This window comes from Bos indicus x Bos taurus, chromosome 26 (genome assembly GCF_003369695.1).
Source record: "Bos indicus x Bos taurus breed Angus x Brahman F1 hybrid chromosome 26, Bos_hybrid_MaternalHap_v2.0, whole genome shotgun sequence".
Lineage (NCBI taxonomy): Eukaryota > Metazoa > Chordata > Mammalia > Artiodactyla > Bovidae > Bos > Bos indicus x Bos taurus.
In genome coordinates this window covers 17,766,264-17,787,525 of record NC_040101.1, presented here as the reverse complement: position 1 = coordinate 17,787,525, position 21,262 = coordinate 17,766,264, and the positions used below count along the sequence as shown (strand labels likewise).

Here is a 21,262-nt window from a genome sequence, read left to right as displayed (position 1 = left end):
TGAGCATCAGGGAACAGTAGAGTACTTCAGGGCCCAGCAGAAACCACCCCCCTCTCCCCGCACAGGTGCTGGAGGTGAGCGGTGGAGGTACTCTGGGTGCCTTCTTTTTGAGCCTTTTAGAAAAATTGTCTTCATTGGGGCTAGGGTGAGGCACAAGTTGTATTATGTCACTTTTCATGGGAAACAGCTGCAATAAAATTCAGATAATAGCTGGGAATTCTTACCAGCTATTCCCAGATAATAGCTGGAAATTCTTACCATATGTGGATTTCTTACTACATATGTATGAGTCACTTAAACCTGTGTAGAAATAATCACTAGGGTAACTTTTTTTTTCAGTCTTCACAAAAGCTGTTTAAAATATTAATGTGATTTTTTTTCATGCTTTGTAGCATTCTTTCTTTTTTAATTAAAAAAAATTTTTTTAACACCAAAACATTTTGTATTGGGGTATAGCCAATTAACAATGTTGTGATAGATTCAGGTGAACAGTAAACAGACTCAGCCATGCATATACATGTTTCTATTCTTTTTATATACCAGTGAGAGTTGACGGGAGAGTGTTGTCTTAGTCTTGAGTTCTCCAGACAGTGGTGATAATAGGGAGTATTTATTGAACATTTAGACACGGTGAAATTAGAACATTTAGCATCTTACATGCTTTGTTCCATTCATCCTCACAGCCATGTGTGACTTAGGCATCACTGTTTTCCCATTTTACAGATGAGGAAACTGAGGCTTGGAGACATTGAGTACTTTGTTCAAGCGCGTGCATGTGTGCTAAGTGGCTTCAGTCGTGTCTGACTCTTTGCAATCCTATGGACCATAGCCCACCAGGCTTTTCTGTCCATGGGATTCTCTAGGCAAGAATACTGGAGTGGGTTGCCATGCCCTCCTCCAGGACTTTGTTCAAGGTCCCGTGGCTAATATAGGTGGAAGTGCTGATTTACACCCCTGGCCTGCAGTTCACCGTGACTAGGTTCTCAGCCACCTTCCTGAGTCCCTTTGATTCCGTTGTCTGTCCCATGTCAACAATTTAGTCAGGGCCCTGAAGGATTTAAAATATTTAAGTACATTTCAGTTGTGATGTTAATAAAGAAATATTTATTGAGTGCCTGTTGTATACCTGGCACTTTTCTATGACCGAGACAAAAAAAAAAAAGAAAAAAATGATTAAGATAACTTCTCAAATGACAAATAAGAGTCCTAGTGGATAATAGTAAGAATAATAATAATAACTGAGTGCCTGGCATTGCTAATGCTGTATGTGTATTAAATATTAATTTATTAAAAAGAAGATAGATATGTTTGACAATTGAATAAGCTATATATTCCCCCAAATGACTGACTAGTCTTTGCAGCCTTAGCCTTACAGCAGGAATGAATACAAGAAAACGACGCCAGACATGCTCTCTCCAGTTAGCGGACCGAGATAGGCCTGGATTATCTTGGGCTTCAAAGAGAAGCGTAAATAAAAGGTCAACACCAAGCCTTGGCTTAACTGAAATGATGGGACCAAGAGCAGGCACCCCACTCGGTCACCCAGTTCACTCTGGGTGAACTTTGCATCCACCAGAAATTAAGGCCAGCCTCGGAGGAATAAGACAGTCACTGAATGTTTAGCCTTACAGATACAAGAATGAAGCTCCAGCTCACTGCCTCATTTTAGACACATGTTCTAAACGTTTAGAAGGGTCTCTCAGTGCCCCCCTAGACAGTGTTCAGCCTCAGGCCAGAAAAATGCTATAGGTGTCAAACAGAAGACCCTTCTGGCTTAGTGTTTGCAAAGAAAGCTCTGGAGATCTTCCTCCCTCTGAGCTGTGGAAATCAGCCTGTCACTTACGTCCAAAGCCCCTTTCAAGTGTCAGGGAGGGATAAGGGGTTTACGTTGCTCCCCTCTGTCGATGGAGCGTGTTGGATGCTTGATGGGCATGCATTTCGCTGCCTCCCTCACTTCCACCCTCTCTGCTTCCGCTTTTCAGACCTCAGGTCAAGAGTAAAAGTGTGAAAGTGTTATTCGTTCAGTCGTGTCCAACTCTTGGCGACCCCATGAGCTATAGTCCGCCAGGCTCTTCTGTCCATGGGATTCTTCAGGCGAGAATACTGCAGTGGGTTGCCATTTCCTTCTCCAGGGGATCTTCCCGACCCAGGGAATGAACCCGGGTCTCCTGCACTGCAGGCCGACTCTTCACCATCTGAACCACCAGGAATACCAGGTCAAGAGAAGCTTCCCTAATTCCTTTGGGGCTTGGTCAGGTCCTTGCTCTGACCACAAGTGGCCCTGATCATGGTTGTCAACGTTCATGCAATGCGTCGATGCCTGTCTCTCAGCAAGGCAGGGCCAGGTCAGATGTCTCCCGGACTCCTAGTACGCACCTGGTGCATTGAACTTCCGGGAACTTGTATCCGTATGTTGATATATAGATATAATGGTCTATATAATGGTCGCATTGTTTTATCATCAATCATATATCCTAGGTTCATTCTTTAAGAGTAGCCTTAGCATTAATATGTGATTCTTTCTGACTTACTTCACTCTGTTTGACAATCTCTAGGACAAAAGACTTAAGGCTTCAACACCACATGTCAAAGTTATCTTTTTCTGGTGGATTTTGTATAACATTAACTTGTTAATTTTGAAAATATCTCCTTGCTTTACTAATAATGATCCACAAGTAACTAAGTCTGTGTGAAGGAGATGAAATAAAAATGATTGTGTTTTCTACATGTCTATACTTAACATCGGAGAAGGCAATGACACCCCACTCCAGTACTGTTGCCTGGAAAATCCCATGGATGGAGGAGTCTGGTAGGCTGCAGTCCATGGGGTCACACAGAGTCAGACACGACTGAAGCGACTTAGCAGCAGCAGCAGCATACTTAACATGCTTTTGAATTGTGGTGTTGGAGAAGACTCTTGAGAGTCCCTTGGACTGCAAGGAGATCCAACCAGTCCATTCTGAAGGAGATCAGCCCTGGGATTTCTTTGGAAGGAATGATGCTAAAGCTGAAACTCCAGTACTTTGGCCACCTCATGCGAAGAGTTGACTCATTGGAAAAGACTCTGATGCTGGGAGGGATTGGGGGCATTAGGAGAAGGGGACAACAAAGGATGAGATGGTTGGATGGCATCACCAACTCAATGGACATGAGTCTGAGTGAACTCCGGGAGTTGGTGATGGACAGGGAGGCCTGGCCTGGTGCGATTCATGGGGTCACAAAGAGTCGGACACAACTGAGCGACTGAACTGAACTGAACTGAGCTGATACTTAACATCCATTTCCTCTTGATATGGGTTATCTCTGTTTTTGAGAAACGGTTTGGGTCCTAATCTGAAAAATCTTAACTGCCTCCCAATCAGAAACAGCTTGCTGTCTATGGTTGGGTGTTCATTATGTGTTGAGAAACAAGATGGCCATCAGACTTCTCACTGTCCTTGTAGAGATCTGGTCACGGAACTCACTCTCCCTGTCACTTCTCACTGTCCAGCTGACCCCTAAATAAGCTGCAAGGTGACAGGATAATACCACTCAGGGCTACAGGGTCAGCGCTTTGCCATCTTGGACGCCTCCCCCCATCTAGATTCCTTCTGCCCCCTCCAAAAGTCATTGCTTGTGCTCTGGGGCACAGTCAGATAGATACCTTCTTATTTTCCAACTGGGTGAAAATTTCTGGGGGTGAGGCTGATAGGAGTACAGACCTGCAGCTGCCACCTGTGACCCCACGATCGCTGAGACTGAAACCAGAGTCTGGGGAGGTTTCGCTTTGTTACAAAAGGCCACGCCCTTTACAGGAAAGGACCCAGGATTTGGTTTAGGAGAAAGAACTCTAGTACAGGCTCTGTTTCTGACCAGCTGTGTCACTTTTAGCTAATTCTCTTCCTTTGGGGTGTTTGTTTCTTCCAACTTCCCATTCAATGAATATTTGTTTAGCAAATAGTTTATGAGTGCCAGCTGCCTCTGTCAGGATGAACTTACATTGTCATGTTTGACAATGTCAAGCAATAAGTAGAATGCTGATAATCAAGACAAATACAAGGACTGTAAAGGGACTGGGGAAGGGAAGGAGCTGGGGAGGTAGATGTAATCAGGGAGGACCTCCCAGCAGAGGTACCATTGAACCGAATTCTGAAGATGGAGAACTAGCCATCTGGCCAAAGATGGCTTATCCAGCAAAGGTTTGGGTGATGACTTCCAGACTGAAAGAACCATAAGCCCTGATGGAACATGATGGGCCCAGGGATGCTCAGACCCTGGGAGGCTGAATGATATGTTGGTGAGGGCTGGGCTCTGAGTGTTGTTGCTGGCTTCAGTTCTGAGTTTGGTTTACTAGTTACTTAGCCTGGGGCCAGTTACAGCTTTTTCTAACCTCTTGTTCCTCACATGTCAAAGGCAGTGATCCTAGGGCTGATCTAATAGTATTTGTATGCACGTGTGCTAAGTTGCTTCAGTCGTATCTGACACTTTATGACCCTATGGACTGTAGCCCCACCAGGCTCCTCTGTCCTTGGAATTTTCCAGGCAGGAGTACTGGGGTAGGTTGCCATGCCCTCCTCCAGGGGATCTTCTCAATCCAGGGATCCAACCCGCATCTCTTATGTCTCCTGCACTGGTAGGCAGGTTCTTTACCACTGGCATCACCAGGGAGATCCTGACATCATTTGGGAGAGTATTAAATAAGATAATACTTAGAAAGCGATTAGCTCAGCAAATAATAAATGTGAGTTTTAATTTTTATTATTGTTAATTTTGCTACTTAAAGTAAGGGAAGTAGTAGGTGAGTAGGAGATTCTATTGTTGTTTGGTTGCTTAGTTGTGTCTGACTCTATGCCAGTCCAGGGACTATAGCTCACCAGGCTCCTCGGTCCCTGGGATTTCCCAGCAAGGATACTGGAATGGGTTTCCATTTTCTCCTCCAGGGAATCTTCCCAACCCAGGGATCAAGCCCCTTGTCTCCTGCTTTGGCAGGTGGATTATTTACCTCTTGAGCCACCTAGGAAGTCCCAGGGGATCCTGTTGGCTAGTAATTATCCTACATCAGGGGTTAGTGAATCTTTTTTTAAAGGGCCAGGTGGTAATATTTTAGGCACTTCAGGCCACATGATGTCTGTCACATTCATTCAATTGTGGTTGTGGTGGGAAAGTAGCCACCGACAATATGTAAATGAATGGATGTGACTGTGTTCCAATTAAACTTTATTTACAAAAACAGGTGGTGAGTATGTAGTGTGAGATTTTTAGCACTGAACACGTGTATGTAGGAAAGAAGGTCACAAATCAGTAACTTTAGCTTCAACCTTACAAAATTAGAAAAAGGAAGAACAAATAAAACTTAGAGAATCCCCAAACGAAGAAAACAGATGGTAGGCCATAGTTTGTCATCTACTCTAGTAAGAGATGAGCTTCCCAGGTGGCTCAGTGGTAGAGTCTGCCTGCCCGTGCAGGAGACACAATAGGCTTGGGTTTGATTCCTGGGTCAGGAAAAGATTCCCTGGAGAAGGAAATGGCAAGCCACTCCAGTATTCTTGCCTGGAAAATTCCATGGACAGAGGAGTCTGGCGGGCTACAGTCCATATGATCCCAAGGAGTGAGACATGACTGAGCAACTAGTAAACCAGTACTAGAAAATCATGGATGCTGGATTAGAAGCTCCCAGAGGGACAAGGACTTTGCTTTCTTTGCAGCTGTGTATCCAGACTCTGGAGGGAAGCCTGAAGTAGAGCTGGCACTCGAGCACTTGAATGAGTTATTGGTATGGCAGCCCTGGAGCCCAGATAGGCAATACTGATCATCTCTAGGCTTAAATAAAAACTGTGTCACTGAATGAGTGTTATTTAAAACATCATGAGGCCAGTGATGCCACTGGGTACCAATTTTCTGGTTGTTTTTTTTTCCTTCCAGATGGCAGACGATCAAGGCCATATTGTGGAGCAGGGGGCTGAGGATCCCGCAAACAATGATACAGTTGATGCAAAGCCAGACCGGTCCTCTTTTGTCTCATCGATCTTCAGGTAAGTTTCCTTTCTCGCTGAGTTAAAGAGGAACCCTGGGTCACTTCAGCCTGTCACGCCTCTGTCATCTCCACTCACCCATGCAGAAGGGGGGCCTTCGGGGAGGAAGCCTGTGCTGTGCATGGGAGATTTGTGCGGAATCCTGCTGCTGTGTATGACAACACTGGGGTCCCCCTGTGCACTCCCCTATCTCCAGGGTAGGCCCAGGTGTGGGGGAGCCCAGCTCCCCATCAGAGGTAAATTGCAGCCAGCCTCCTTTGAGAAAAAGCATGGATTATTACTGCTGCCAGTTGGGACCAGGCTTGGCTGAAAGGCCGAACTGGGGACCATGGGATAGGAGATTTTAGGGTAGCACCCTGCTGATTCCTACCGTTTCCTTTTCCTTTTTTCACTTCTTAAATCCTGAGCTTTACATTTAATAATAACAGCTTCCTTTATTAAGCTTTTGTATGCCAGTTTAGTATTGCATGTAATCCTCACAACCCCAGGAGATGGTTTTGTTGTTACCATCACTTAGCAGGTAAGTAAACTGAGACATTATGAGGTTTAGTAGCCTGCCTTTGCGATGGCAGTGAATAACTGGTAGAGCTGAGATTAGAATCCAAGTAGCACCAGCACTGCTCACTTAGCACCTCTGCTGTGCTTTCTACTTAAAAGTAGGGCTGCAGGGAAGTGGAGGAGCCCCTTACCTGCCCTCCTTAACATTGGTCATGGAAGGGCAGTGAGTGGGGCTCCCTGGCAAGAGGCAGGGATGGTCTGTGGTCAGAAGCATCAGCCTTCTTGCTAGCTCCTAAACCAAGCCCCACGTTGGAGAGACAGTGAGGGGGATAAAGTCTGAGGTTAGAGAGTGCTCCCCAGCAGTGCTCCGGAAGGGAATTGCTGGTGACAAGGGGCATTCTAGCTCCCTGCAACATCCCACAGAGAGCCTTGGGTCACATCATCCCAAACAAGGCTCAGAAAAGTGGGAAGACCTCAGCATCCTAGATCTGCATTCCATTGGCACTGGTTGCCATTTAGGGCCAAAGATATCCCATGAGACGACCAGAAAATACAGCTCCAATTGCTAAAAACTTTTCAAAGTCATGAGGTCAGGTGGTCCAGGCTGAACCATTCCCCAATGCAGTGGCCTTCAAATGTTTCTGCTCACATACCCCCCCCCAAATAATGTAAAACTAAGACACACACCTCCCCATACACTTTAAGGTGACATATAAATTTCTTGTCAAAATATTTGCAAAGGATGTAATAGTATTTCTGTTTTCCCGTCTCTCTCGAGTATTCAGGTTAAGTAGATTGCCTCTAAGTAAAAGAGAAACTGGAATCATGTAATAGTCATTTCAGAAGTCTTAGTAAAGCCTTTTGTTATACTTCCCAGAAATTATGAAAATGAAAAGGGTGTTCTCAAGACTAACATTTAAAAATCATCCCTTTGAGTGTATGGAGTCTAATTCTTTAGTAATTTAACCCATTAGAAAGGTTCGTGAACAAGCTGTCCTGTAACATCTAGAATTTTTATATTTCTTTTTTTTCCCCTCGAACCCTTTTTTTTATTGTCTCTGTCCACAGTATTTTATTCTGATGTAATAGATTTAGTTGCTTGAAAGTCTTTTATTGATCACCTCATCATACATTTCTTTAACATATATATTTTTTCAGGTTTTATGAGTATTGAGTATGTTTTATGAGTATTTATGAGTTTTATGAGTATTTGAGTATTTTTATGATTTTATGATTTATGATTTATGATTTTATGATTTATGATTTTATGATTTATGATTTTATGATTTATGATTTTATGAGTATCACCTCATCATACATTTCTTTAACATATATATTTTTTCAGGTTTTATGAGTATTGAGTATGTTTTATGAGTATTTATGAGTTTTATGAGTATTTATGAGTATGAGACATTTTTCCAGGTTTTATGAGTATTGAAAGAAATTTCTCCTAAACTAAGTTATTGTTTTTTATTGACAGTTGATCAGAACAAATAAATGTTGATAAATTGTTAGTGCTGTTAAATAATTTTTCATAGAAATAATGATCAAATATGGGAGGGGAGGGCATTTGAAAAGCTAGTTTGTGATTAAATGGACAAATAATACTTTTTGCTAGAATAAGAAAGAGTTTCGTATCATCATTTTTTCCTGTTTTTCATTTTTAGAGATAGACATGCTGAGAAACTGTGAATAAGTACATGGGATGGCAGCAGTTTTGTGATAATGTCACTTAATTCTTTCAGTTCTTTCTGAGTTCTGTGCCGAACACGACAGCTCAATTAGCTCTTTCTTCAGTTGTATTGAAAATAAAGAATTGGAAAGTATCTGACTTACAAAATAAATTGTTATTCAACCCTTGAGACCTTTAATTTTTTTCAGTTTCTGGGAAGTACACCAAAAAGACTTGATCAAAACTCCTCAAATAACTATTAATTCAACCTGTTTCTTTTTTACTTAAAGGCAACTTGTTTAACCCAAAATGCTCCAATAGATAGAAGATAATTAAAATTGCATTAATAAATATTAGTCAGTATCGTTTTGGTGAGATGCTTTTACCCTGGATGCTGTTTATTTATTTTTGAAAACTGGTCCTTTCTCCTCATGAACTGCTCTCCTTCTCTCTTCTCCACCTGAGTTGTTGACATTGTTCTCCAACAGTCACCCAAAACCAAATGGAAATAAGGAAGGAAGGAAAAGGCACAAAGCCCGGTGCTGGGCTTTATTTATTCACTTATTTGTGATTAAGTGTTTACTTTGCTCTCCCAGGACTCTAGCTCAGAAGTGATAGCGTCTTTGGGAATAATCAGGGTGTTAAAATCCTTAAATGAGAGTCACCCACTCTCATTTCATCTTATCATGTGTATTTTTAAATATTTTTTGATATATAATTGGATCTAAACAGTCCAGTGTGGCCCCAAACAGCCCTATTTCTAATGCCATCCTTCACCCTGATCAGACTCTTGTATAAGTATTAATAACGAGCCCCTGCCTCCTACTTCAGCACACCTCAATGCGAGCCAGGGAGACACATGGACACTGATGTTTGGCCCTTTGTCAGATCATGTGGCAGTTTCTAGGTCATCTAAGATTCAGGGTAGGTGAGAAGTCCACCCTTTTCTTCTGTTGGCAAGATGGGAGTTCGTAGAGGGGAGGTGGTAGCATACTCAAGCAGACCAGTTTTAGGAAAAATACAAATGGAAACTGAAGATCTGGCAATTCATTCACTTAAAAATGTCTTGTTTGCATCCCTCGGAAAGTCTTCGAGCACCCTGGTTGGAGACCACTGCCTAGAAGACCCATCATCTGGCACAAAATAGGTGTGGTCTTTGATGCTGGGGTTTTTTACCCCCCTAAATTCTTTGGAAAGGTAAATAAGCCTGGATATAACCTATATTCTGGCCCACTACACCTTTTTTATGTATTAGTTTCTCAGTCGTGGTCAGACTTTTTGCAACCCCATGGACTGTAGCCCACCAGGCTCCTCTATCCATGGAGTTCTCCAGGCAAGAATACTGGAGTGGGTAGCCATTTCCTTACTCCAGGGGATCTTACCTTTTTTATAGTGTGGCTGATATTAACATCAGCCTTCATATTATCAAAATAAACAGTAAGTACCCTTGAAAAATATTTAAATTAAATTCCATCTTCTGAACTGCCTATTTTAGTTATATGAATTGCATCCATAATTGTTGACTTACTAAACAGTATTCAAGCTACATTAAATGTCAATTTAATGTTGTCTTCATCCAGGTTGTGAAATATTGTTTATTTTCTCTGCCTTCAGTCAGATCTGACCTGTACCCATGTTAGATAAACACCAGCCACCTACCAAAGAGTCAGTTAAAATTCAAGTAAAATGTGTGACAAACGCTTAAAATTTAGATTTTTCCTCCCTTTTTTTGTTTGATTTTTTTTTGTTATTTAACTTTAATAGGATAGAAGTTTCTTTCATCTAGTAAAGTATCTTTAAAATTAACCACTTGAGATATCATTTCGGTCAGTAATTGATTATTTCATTTGTTCATTCATTTTTTAAAATGTATTCCTTACTTTTGGCTGTGCTGGGTCTCCATTGGGAGGTAGTTCTGGTTGCAGTGTGTGGGTTTCTCATTGCAGTGGCTTCTGCTGTTGTGGAGCGCAGACTCTAGGCACGTGGGCTCCAGTAGTTGTGGCACATGAGCTCTGTTACTCCACCACATGTGGAATCTTCCTGGACCAGGGATCGAACCAGTGTCCCCTGCATTGGCAGACAGATTCTTATCCACCGAGCCACCAGGGAAGTCCCATTCAGTAAATATTTGCAGAGTGACTGAGAGAACATAAGTCCTTTGCAGCAAGTCCCATAGTTGACTAGTGGCAGAGCCAGGATTTGAACCTTTACTCACCTGCCTCTCAACCTTTACTCATGAGCTCTCAACCACCACTCTCAGTTGCCACCTGTTTGTGCCAGGTCCTGTGTTTGGCCCTGGGTTTGCAGCGGGCAAGCAGACCCACATGCTAGTGTGGTCTCTGCCTCAGACATTCACACTCTGACCACCACTCTCAGTCGCCGCCTTTACGTGCCAGGTCCTGTGTTTGGCCCTGGGTTTGCAGCCGGCAAGCAGACCAACATGATCAGTGTGGTCTCTGCCTCAGACACTCACACTCTGGTAGGGAAGCCACACATGGAACCAGTAACTGAAGTGTGATGGTGTCAGGAGTGGGCAGAGCAGAGATGGGGAGAGATTGGCCGAGCCGGATTTTAGAAGGACTTGTCTACAGGTCACAGAAAGGATCTGGAATTGGTTCTAAGGATGGGGAGGTCACTAAAGGGTTTAAGCCGTAGAGTGACTTGATCGATAATACCTACAGAAACCCACAAGATCACCCAAGCTGCAGCACGGAGGGGGATGCTCTGAAGAGGGGTTTGTGGGGAGAGGAAGCAGGTTAGGAGTTCCCCAGGCAGAGTGGATGGTGTAGATGGAGCGGGACGGAGGCCTCCAGAGCTTCTGAGAGATAGAAGTTGTCAAACTTTGACCGAATGGAAGGAGAAGCCAGAGAAGAGATTGACAAGAGGAAAGTGAACCTGGATCCCAGGGAGTGTTGAAGGTGGCTCGTGCCCACTGAGCCCTCTAGCTCAGCAAAGGGGTAAAGCCCTTTCTATCTCCAATGTCACGGTGATAGCACCGAGGCAGCATTTGCTGCCTTTCAGTGCTTCCTGCTTCAGACCGTGCCTGCTGCCTGTGGCTTTGCTGACCAAAACCTCGTGAGAAACTTGGATGGTGTCAGAGACCTCGTATATGATGGGGTGAAACTCCAAGTGTGATTAAGACAGGATAATATGAAGCAAAGAGGGAGTGTCCCTTATCACACCTGGCCCATGGACACCCACACTTACCGTCTGTGCTTTATGGATTCTGACTGGGGTTGTAATTCGGTAACTGGGGTGAACACAGCCCTAGATACTGGTTGTTTCCTGCAAGTCTGGCAGGTGTGTGGCAGCCCCTCCGTGGTTCCCTCTGCAGAGTGTGGGGAACTTTGCATCCCTCACGCCAGAGGGGTGGGTGCAGCCTGTGGTGTGGGAGTGTTGCTGCTGCCCTGGGTGCTCCCTGCAGCTGATGGCAGGCATCTTCCCTCCTGGCCCATCCCCAGGTCCCTTCTCTAGGTGTCAGAATTGCAGGAAGGTAAAGCAGTGGACTGGATGGACATGAGTTTGAGCAAGCTCCGGGAGTTGGTGATGGACAGGGAAGACTGGCGTTCTGCAGTCCATGGAGTCACAAAGAGTCGGACACGACTGAGTGACTGAACTGAACTGAAGGCAGTGGCGGGGGCAGTAGCACCCCATCTGTCTCTAATTGAGGACCCTCACCCTCCACTGGAAACCCCAAGGACTCCAGGAAACAAAAAGACCTCTCTTTTCTCCCCAGAAGTCTGGGTGGGATGGACGCAGTGACCTAGGTAGTCCCAGGCCCTTAGACTTGTCTTGGTTTTTTGTCTCACTGCCACTAGATGGCATGACAGCATCGTTTTATTTCCATTTCATTGCATTCATGCTCTGTCATGTCTGACTCTTTGCAACCCTATGGACTACAGCCTGCCAGGCTCCTCTGTCCATGGGATTTTCCAGGCAAGAGCACGGGAGTGGGTTGCCATTTCCTTCTCCAGGGGAATCTTCCCGACCCAGGGATCGAACCCAGGTCTCTTGAACCATCAGGGAAGCCCATTTCTTTGGGCCCTGAGTAAGTGAAGTCCCTCAATCGTATTCGATTCTTTGCAGCCCCATGGACGGTAGCCTACCAGGTTCCTCTGTCCATGGGATTTTCCAGGCAAGAGTACTGGAGTAGGTTGCCATTTCTTTTTCCAGAGTAAACCAGACTGTTCCTTAATTCGTATTTCTTAAAACACAAAACTTTATTAAAATGTCTTCTACTTATCTGATTACTGAAATACACTTGGAAAAGACAGAGAACCTCAAAGTAAAAATATTTAGAATGTAAAATTTAAATTAGTAAAATGCTTGGACTTAGTAACTATATTCCAATAATTTTTTTTAATAAAAATAGAAAAAGTTCCATTAAAAATTGTTTTAAATGAGTTAGAAGAAGTAAGTGCTGTGTGCTGTCTGTTCTGCACCTGTGAATCTAACCAACTGTGGATTAAAAATTTGGGAAAGGGGGTTTCAGAAAGGTTCAAAAAGCAAAATGGATTTGCAGAGTACCAGCAACTATTCACACAGCATTTACATTGTTTTAAGTATTATGTAAGTAATCTAAGGATAATTTAAAGTATAAGGGAGGATATGCCTATATTATATGCACACGGTGCTAAGTCGCTTCAGTCATGTTGGACTCTTTGCAACCTCCTGGACTGTAGCCCATCAGGTTCCTCTGTCCATAGGATTCTCCAGGCAAGAATACTGGAGTGGGTTGCTATTCCCTTCTCCAGGGGATCTTCCCAACCGGGGACTGAATCCCCATCTCTTAGGTCTCTTGCTTTGGCAGGCAGGTTCTTTACCACTGTTGCCACCTGGGAAGCCCTATATGCAAATACTACCCCATTTTAAACACCGTACTTGAGCATCCAAGGACTTTGGTATCCTCAGGGATTCCAGAACCAATCGCCCTCAGATACGAAGGGACAACTGTGTGTGTGCCATCTATGTTCATTATGAGCCATCATTTTTGAACAAGACTTCGTGTCATCTGAGCACTGGAAGAAGGATCTCTCTTGATATTAACAGTAACCCTAGGTCCTAGCCCAGGTTACCTGCCATCCGTGTTAATGATGTGGTCCCTGCTCTGGGTATAAACTCAAGCTCTTAATGAATATCTAGGCACAGCTAAAATAGTTGGTAACCAGGAATAGCTGTTCACAGAATTGTAGAGTATTGGGAGCTGCATGAGGCTGGGAGAGGAAGGATGGGGGCAAGCTGGAGGAGGATGGACTTGTCAGAATAGACAGTGGGTTATCAGGGGACGGGAAGAGCCTGCCTGGTGGGGAGTGGGGGTAGGGCACAAAGCCACAGGGGAGTGATGGTCAGGCCAGGCCACGCAGCACAGGTCTCAGTGGAGGCCCTTGAACAGGGTGAGTTTTGTCCCAGTGGCACCACTGGAAGCCATGGCAGATACAAAACCAAGCCCTGTCCAGTACCCTGGAAGATACCCCCTCCCAGCAACACTGCAGCTGAGAAATCAGAGACTCCTTTCTGAGCTCTGCCCAAGGTCACTATTAAAGGAAATAAAAAACGCAGAAAACAGATTGCACAGGCTCTCAAATTTCCCCGGGGCCTTGGTGGAGCCAGGGGTGTCCCTGCCAAGGGGTGTGTTTATCCTTCCAGTTCCTGAGTGAGGAGGGCAGGAGAAAAGGCTTGTTTTCGAAGCTTGATAAATTCCCTACTTTGAGGCTCTGGCTCAGATCCCATGGGCTTTCCCCTCTGTGTCATCTCTGTGGTCCAACTTTTGTCCTTCCTGGAGTGTGTTTCATAAATAGCACTTGGTTGTAATTCTTCTTTCTCCTGGGCTGCAGCTTGAGTTGCTCCACCAGTAAGTGTTATATGTAAACAGGTCCCTATTTTGTTTTAAAAAAGTGTTATTTGTGTGGTTATAAGAAAGATCCAGGTGGCCTGCCTGTTCATTTGGAGGAGGGGTGTGCGAATTGGAGAAAAGAAGGGACAAAGCAGACATTAACTCATTCCAAAGACTGTGTCCCTAATTAAGCAAAAGTCATTCAGTCATACTCATTGATTGAAAGAGACCAGGTCCAAGCACCCTAAGAGAAAAAGAACTTTAAAATATAGCCAGGCAGTTTACATTTTCAGTAAAGGTAGCCTTCAAGTTCAGACACTGGAATCCTGGAGGCCTGTCTCCCCATTTTTTATATAAAGAGTAATCATGGTTTAATGATGTAGTTGAAGCAGTGATGGTATTGCTTAAAATGACAGCCGTGGTGGTGTAGAGTTGGACAACTCAGGTTCAGATCCTGGCCCTGAGTCCCACTCTAGTTGAGCAACTAGAGCAAATGTTTTGGCTTTCTTGAGCCTCAGTTTCCTCATCTGTGTGGGAGAAATATCAATACCACCCACTGGGTTGTTTGTGAGAATTAAAGGACATGATGAGGGAAAAATCTTAGAACCGTAATTTCAAACCAGAGAACTCCTTGAAAGGTAATTTATCCAGGTCCCCTTCTGTAATGATCAAAGAAAGTGAAGACCAGAGAGGTTAAGTCCTCTGTTCACAGTCACCCAGCAAGACCAAGACCCGGGTCTGACTTAGGGGCACTGCATCAAGTACCGTCCACAAGTGCAGTGACATCGAGCTATTCAACCATATTAATCCACCAGCGGGGCGGTTTTTTTCTTCCACCCAAGTGGGTCAGCAAATTTAATTCTTCATTGAAACTGCTCCCTTTCTGCTTCACTTCAGCTGAGGGATGGTATACAGACAGCATTTCAACAGGGCTAGCGATGGGCTTTCTGATAAAGGGGGCCACGTGACCGTTTCAGGAGCAGCGAGCCACACCTCTGAAACATGATCAGGCAGTCTAAAACTCTGAAGCCATAACTTCTACATGTATAGATGATTGCTCTTCTAGAAGAGAAATAATGAAGCTATAAAGTTAACAGAGAAAGTGAGAAAGGAGTTTGGGAGAGAATGGATACATGTATATGTGTGGCCAAGCCCCTTCGCTGGTCACCTGAACAGCGTTGTTCATTGGCTATACCCCAATACAAAATAAAAGGTTTTTTAAAAGGTGAGAAAGGCAGGTAAATAGTAATAGAACTTTTCAAACGCCGTTAGCATAGAAGTCCAGTAATAGAAAAGTACTATGAGAATAAGACCCATTGTTTCTCAAGGGAGCTTGTAGTCACAGTAAGAAATGTGCATTATGGCCTAGCATGATCAAACCCCAGCTCGCTGGTGCTTAGGGCTTTCTGTCTGGCCTACAGCTGTTAAGATGACTCTGTAAACTCCGCGGCTGAAAGTGGAAGAGGTAGATGAAGTGCTTGTAAGAGAATCAAAACGAAGTGTCTGAGCTGTTCTCAGTTCTGGAGCCTGCAGCCACAATACAGATACCATTGTGTCTCCCACTTTGTTCTAGGCTATTTAAAGAGAATTCAGTCCTTTATTTCCCCTGAATGATTAAGTCATTTATCAGTTTGTATTGCCAGAGGTCTCTATTCTTTTTTCAAGGAGGAAGTTGGAAATATGGAGGCTGGTAATTCTTCTCCTTAGCCTGACTTTAAACTGACTTTGTTTCCCAATGGAAGTGTATTTTTGCAAATGTAGTTTCAGAGAAGGAATGGAGCCAGTTTCCTCTCCTTCACAAACCTGAGGATGGGAAGTGATTAGGAGGTTTGCCCAGGAGAGCAGATGTTGTAACTCGACTTCATCAGCTTCACACCTTTCATTGACTGTGACCTTGAACCAGGAAATTGAGAACAGCACTGCTGAGCTGTTTGCTTAATAATCTGGGTTTTTATGTGTTCGCCTCTTCCTCATTGCATTTGGAGGAGTGAAAGGGGAAAATTATAGTCATTTCCTGAACCATTTGCTTTTTTCAGGACCCTTGAAAAATGATTATATGCCTTACTTGAAAATTAAGGTGCCTGGTATACATCTGTGGTCTTTAGTTTTATTACTTACAGTACTATCTTGAGTATCTTGATAAGGAAAAAAAATAACCTTAATGAATTTGAACTCTGATTGAACACACACTCACTTCCTACTTTCATTCACTTACATAAAATTTTACACCTTTTCGCAGTTCCTGTGTGTGCTGTTTTGCCACCTTTTTGTGCATTTGACACTTCGGTGGGTTGCCTGCATCTGCATGCTCATCACTTTAAATAGCTGTGTAGTATTTTATTCTGCCTATCCTCTGTCCCCTGCTCGGCCATTGTCCCATCGTTTCTAGTTTTTCACGCTTAAAAATGGTGCTGCTGGCTGCATCTTCGTGGAAGTGTGTGGGTTTTCCCTTGGGACCCCAAGTTCCTAGAAAGTCACTTTTTCTCTAGGGAGCCGTCCGGGAATGGGGAGGAGGCAGCCACGTGGAGCCTGGGCATTTCTGCCGGTCAGCAGAGAAGGGGGAGGCCAGTGTGATGTTCCCAGCCCCAGTGTGAATGGTCCTATGGAAAAGTCCAGCGTGCAGTTCACTGCTGATTCAGTCACAGGCCTTCAGGGCCGGGCGGACTGTGCCAGTCTCCTGCCCCTGCTGAGCTCCGAGCATGTTGAGTTTTTATTATTTCAGGGAAGAAGGAAACTCGCTGCCGGTCATCGCAGGGCGAAGTGTAGTTCTGATGCAGAGGGGGGTGCTTTCGGATGGAGACATGAGGTACCACCTTCACTCTTTTCCTTCCTGTTGGTCTCGTTCTGTGCCTTGGTGTGTCCCAACCTGGGGATGCCCTCTCCTTAAATCTTGAAACCATGAATGAATCATCGCAAAAATATTTAGACAAAGCAGCTATGAAAACCAGAGCTCTGGTTCCGATTGAAGCAGCCCTTGGGAATTGTGTGCCTGGTGGTGTGTTTACTTTGGTGCTGATGAATGTCTGCAAACAGAGCTACTGGGAATCCTATTCATGGAGACACTTTAGAAAATAAATAGGAGCGGGTTTGGGTGCTTATATATTCCCTTCCAAATATAGAAAGGTATAATTCACATTTTGAGCAGCCTAGGGGATCTGTAAGAAGATAAAACCTGTATTTATTCACTCTGGTGATGGGGAAAATAATAGTTGTGCCGAGTGTATTATAAAAATTTATTGTGCGCCTTCTGAGGTTTTTTACTTCTTTGTAAAGTAGGCACAGTATTTTTATCCTATAATGTTTTCTGGTACGAGTGACTGTGGATTCTTCAAGGAAGTCTTTTTGTATAAATAACCATCGGAGCTTGGTTGTAATTCTTTGCCTCTTGATGTTGCTGAAATGACTGAGTTGGCTGTGCACTGTGAAATTTGAGGTTCTGAAAAACGGCTCTCAATCTAAGAGGTTAGAATTATCTAGTTCCTTCCTGATAATCAGTGCTGGCATTAGCTGTGTTCCTAGCAGAGATTTGAGCTTACCGGAATGCATCTGGGAGTTGAAGATAGTGGTCCTTCCCCACATGAGCGAGGAACTACAACAGCAGGCAACATGAAGGATGGTGGGGAAGCACCATAGTCAGCCAGCCAGCTTCTGTAAATTAGCTGCTCATTGTATCTGAGTGCACACTTGAACGCACTTCCTAAGTCAGTCCTTCTGCTAGGCCTTTGTGGCTCTTGTGATCTTGCTTGTCTGGCCACAATTAAGCATGGTGATTTTGTGGTCAGATTTGTTTTTTTTTTAAATCTGCAGCCAATTGTGTAACACATGAGCTTTTAAGAGGATTTTGGAACTTTTAATTCAATGGTTTATCAGAGCCTTGAACTTAACAGCAGGGTTCAAAACCAGAATCCGGTGTTTCTCCTCAGCGCAGTAATCTTGGCCAGTGTGTTCAGAATGTAGAAAGGTCAAGTTAGAGACTAAGTTTATCAGCACAAAATCAGCAAAGGGAGGGGACAGAATGGGGCCTGGGGAGGGTAGAATGGGAAGGCATAGAATCTGGCTTTAAAAGTACCATGGCTGGTCTTTATTTGTTAGATCCTTCCATACCTCTCATTGTACTTTGTAGAACAAATGTTGGTAATGATTATTAACAGACTTTGTTAAAGCATTAAACACTATTAAAAAATATTAATGGAACAACAAGGCCCTACTGTAGAGCACAGGGGACTGTATTCAGTATCGTGTGGTAAACCATAATGGAAGAACATGTGAAAAAAATATATATATATTCAGATATGTGTATCTGAATCACTTTGCTGCACAACATTGTAAATCGACTATAGTTCAAAAAAATAAAATTTAAAAATATATCAGTGATCCTTGTTCCTGGTGACTTGGGGGATATCTGAAGTGGTTCCTCCACCATTTATGCCATTTGTCAGATTCAAGAGAAGGGCTGGTTTCCATTGACCTGGACTGGAACAAAGTGCGCGTCGTGTCCACCTCTTGGGGTCTCTGTAATAGCAGTTTTCACATATGGTAGCACCTCCTGCAGAAAAGCTAGATAAACCTGAGAGGACAAGAACAGCCACTTTTAGAAAATCTTATCTTTGGGGGAGGATCATCAGCTGAAGTTTTTAATCTGGATCCTTGAAAGCTTCTTATCACCCTGTTTGTTCCCTCCCCGGCCCCTCAGCTTTGGAGACCCTGCAGTGCTGAGGTGTGGACCAGACCACCTTCATCTCTGTGCACTTGGCTGATGGATTAGTACCATCTCTTTGGAGCTTTTGAGGGTCTTATGATTCTGTCCAACAGCAGTTGTTTATCTAACAATCTGCTTGGCTCTGGCCATTGATCTCCAGACAGTAACTTTATGAGCTGCTAACGCTGGGATGGCAGAGCTCCCCTCCCTACACTGTGCTGATATGAGTTATGGGGCCACCAAGGCAGTGCTGGAGACTCGCTCAAACGTTGTGCAAACAAGGGCACATCAGGATGACCTTGCTTGCAAAGAGGTGTTTCCTGAAAGTGTCTTGGTTGTTGCTGTTAATTTCGGTTTAATGTTCAGCTCAGCTGTCACCTCTGTTACCTTGCAGATTTCGTAGAGAGCCATAAATCCCACACGTGACCCTAAATATAGCCATGCTGCTGACCCAGGGTGCCTTCCACAAGGCCGTGCTCCCCAAGGCATATCTCGTGTGATCTGGCCCAGAGCTAAGGGGCCCAAAGGCTGCAGCCCTGTGAAGAGTGGCATTTGATAGGGTGGACGAGCTGGTGCTTCCTACCTTGTTTAGGAGGGAGAGGGACTGGTCTACCCCTCAGGACTGGGACATCTGCTTGCACTGGCTCTGGAAGTAACCAGGTGTCTTAAAGCAAGAGCAGAGACAGGAGTGAAAGGTCAGGGTCAAAAGGGCCCAGACTAGTGCTGAGGCCCTCAGGCTTCTGAGGGTGTGAGTGTCTCCAAGAAAACACCCAGGCCTGGGGATCAGAGCCTGGATCTAGGGCGAAGCCTGGGAATCTGTTTTAACAGAGAAACGCTGGAATAAGGTGTTAGACCGCAGAATAAATATGGGCACTGCCACTGTCTAGCTTTGTGATCTTGGACAAGTTAATGCAATCTGTCCTGTGAGTTATGGGATTAATGCCTCAAAGAGTTATTGTAAAGATTACATGAGATATAATATGTAAAGCAGCAAGTGTTCAAAAAGTGGTACTTAGTAGAACTGTATTTATTATTGTTGTTACTATTGACACATAGAGGAGGAAGAAGTTTTAAAAGTTAGGGAAAGAGGTGAAATTGCAGTAGAAAACAGAAAAATGGGGTATTCAGGGACATCTCTCAACAATTGCACAAAAAAAGTATGAATCCAAAAGTTTCAAAAAAGTAATGTTCAAAACAGACCCAATCTTGAAATTCATTTGCAGCAAGTGATTTTTAACTATTAAGTAATAACTTTTAAAAATCTTTGAATAGGTAACTTATTCATAGATACAAAAAGAGATATACAGTCAAAATTCTTCCTCCTTCCTACTATCTTACCCTTGGCCTCTAGAACACAGGTAATCACTTTTGATGCTACTTAATAAATAACATGGACTTCCCAGGTGGCACTAGTGGTAAAGAGCCCACCTGCCATTGCAGGAGACGGAGAGGTAAGAGACTCAGTTTGCATCCCTGGATCGGGAAGATCCCCTGGAGGAGGGCGTGGCAACCGACTCCATACTTCTGCTTGGAGAATCCCATTGACAGAGGAGCCTGGCAGGCTCTGGTCCATAGGGTCGCAAAGAGTCAGATATGACTAAAGAGACTTGACAGGCATGCATGTGATAAATAACATGAGTAATCAGTTCAGTTCAGTTCAGTTGCTCAGTCGTGTCTGACTCTTTGTGACCCCATGAATCGCAGCACGCCAGGCCTCTCTCTCCATCACCAACTCCTGGAGTTCACTCAAACTCATGTCCATTGAGTTGGTAATGCCATCCAGCCATCTCATCCTCTGTCATCCCCTTCTCCTCCTGCCCCCAATCCCTCCCAGCATCAGGGTCTTTTCCAATGAGTCAACTCTTCACATGAGGTGACCAAAGTACTGGAGCTTCAGCTTTAGCATCATTCCTTCCAATGAACACCCAGAACTAATCTCCTTTAGGATGGACTGGTTGGACCTCCTTGCAGTCCAAGAGACTCTCAAGAGTCTTCTCCAACACCACAGTTCAAAAGCATCAGTTCTTTGGCACTCAGCTTTCTTCACAGTCCAACTCTCACATCCATACATGACCACTGGAAAACCCATAGCTTTGACTAGATGGACATTTGTTGGCAAAGTAATCTCTCTGCTTTTTAATATGCTATCTAGGTTGATCATAACTTTCCTTCCAAGGAGTAAGCATCTTTTAATTTCATGGCTGCAGTCACCATCTGCAGGGATTTTGGAGCCCAAAAAAATAAAGTCTGACACTGTTTCCACTGTTTCTCCATCCAAAAAGTTGGCTTAAAGCTCAACATTCAGAAAACTAAGATCATGGCATATGGTCCCATCACTTCATGGGAAATAGATGGGGAAACATGAGTAATAATAATGACATTTATTTACAGCTTACTACATGCCAAACACAGTTCTAAGTGCTTTGTGGGTATTAACTTGTTTACTAGCTTTGGGGCAGAGGCTGTTATTGTTCTTTTTACAAATGAGGAAACTGAAGCACAGAGAGGTTAGGTTAAGTAACTTGCCCACTATCATTCAGCAATGTGCT

General features: G+C 44.0%; 1 protein-coding gene across 2 annotated transcripts in view; it reads left to right on the top strand.

Annotated features, from left to right (window-relative positions):
• Nucleotides 1-21,262, top strand: part of CASP7 (caspase 7) — a 42,126-nt gene that overhangs the window by 1,734 nt on the left and 19,130 nt on the right. The window contains exons 2-3 of one of the 2 annotated variants that reach the window (XM_027528850.1): nucleotides 5,902-5,994; nucleotides 6,858-6,886. In XM_027528850.1, the coding sequence (XP_027384651.1) occupies nucleotides 5,902-5,994; nucleotides 6,858-6,886 (122 nt within the window). Of the gene's footprint in view, nucleotides 1-5,901; nucleotides 6,012-6,857; nucleotides 6,887-21,262 lie in introns of both variants that reach the window. The other variant, XM_027528849.1, reaches the window with a different exon arrangement.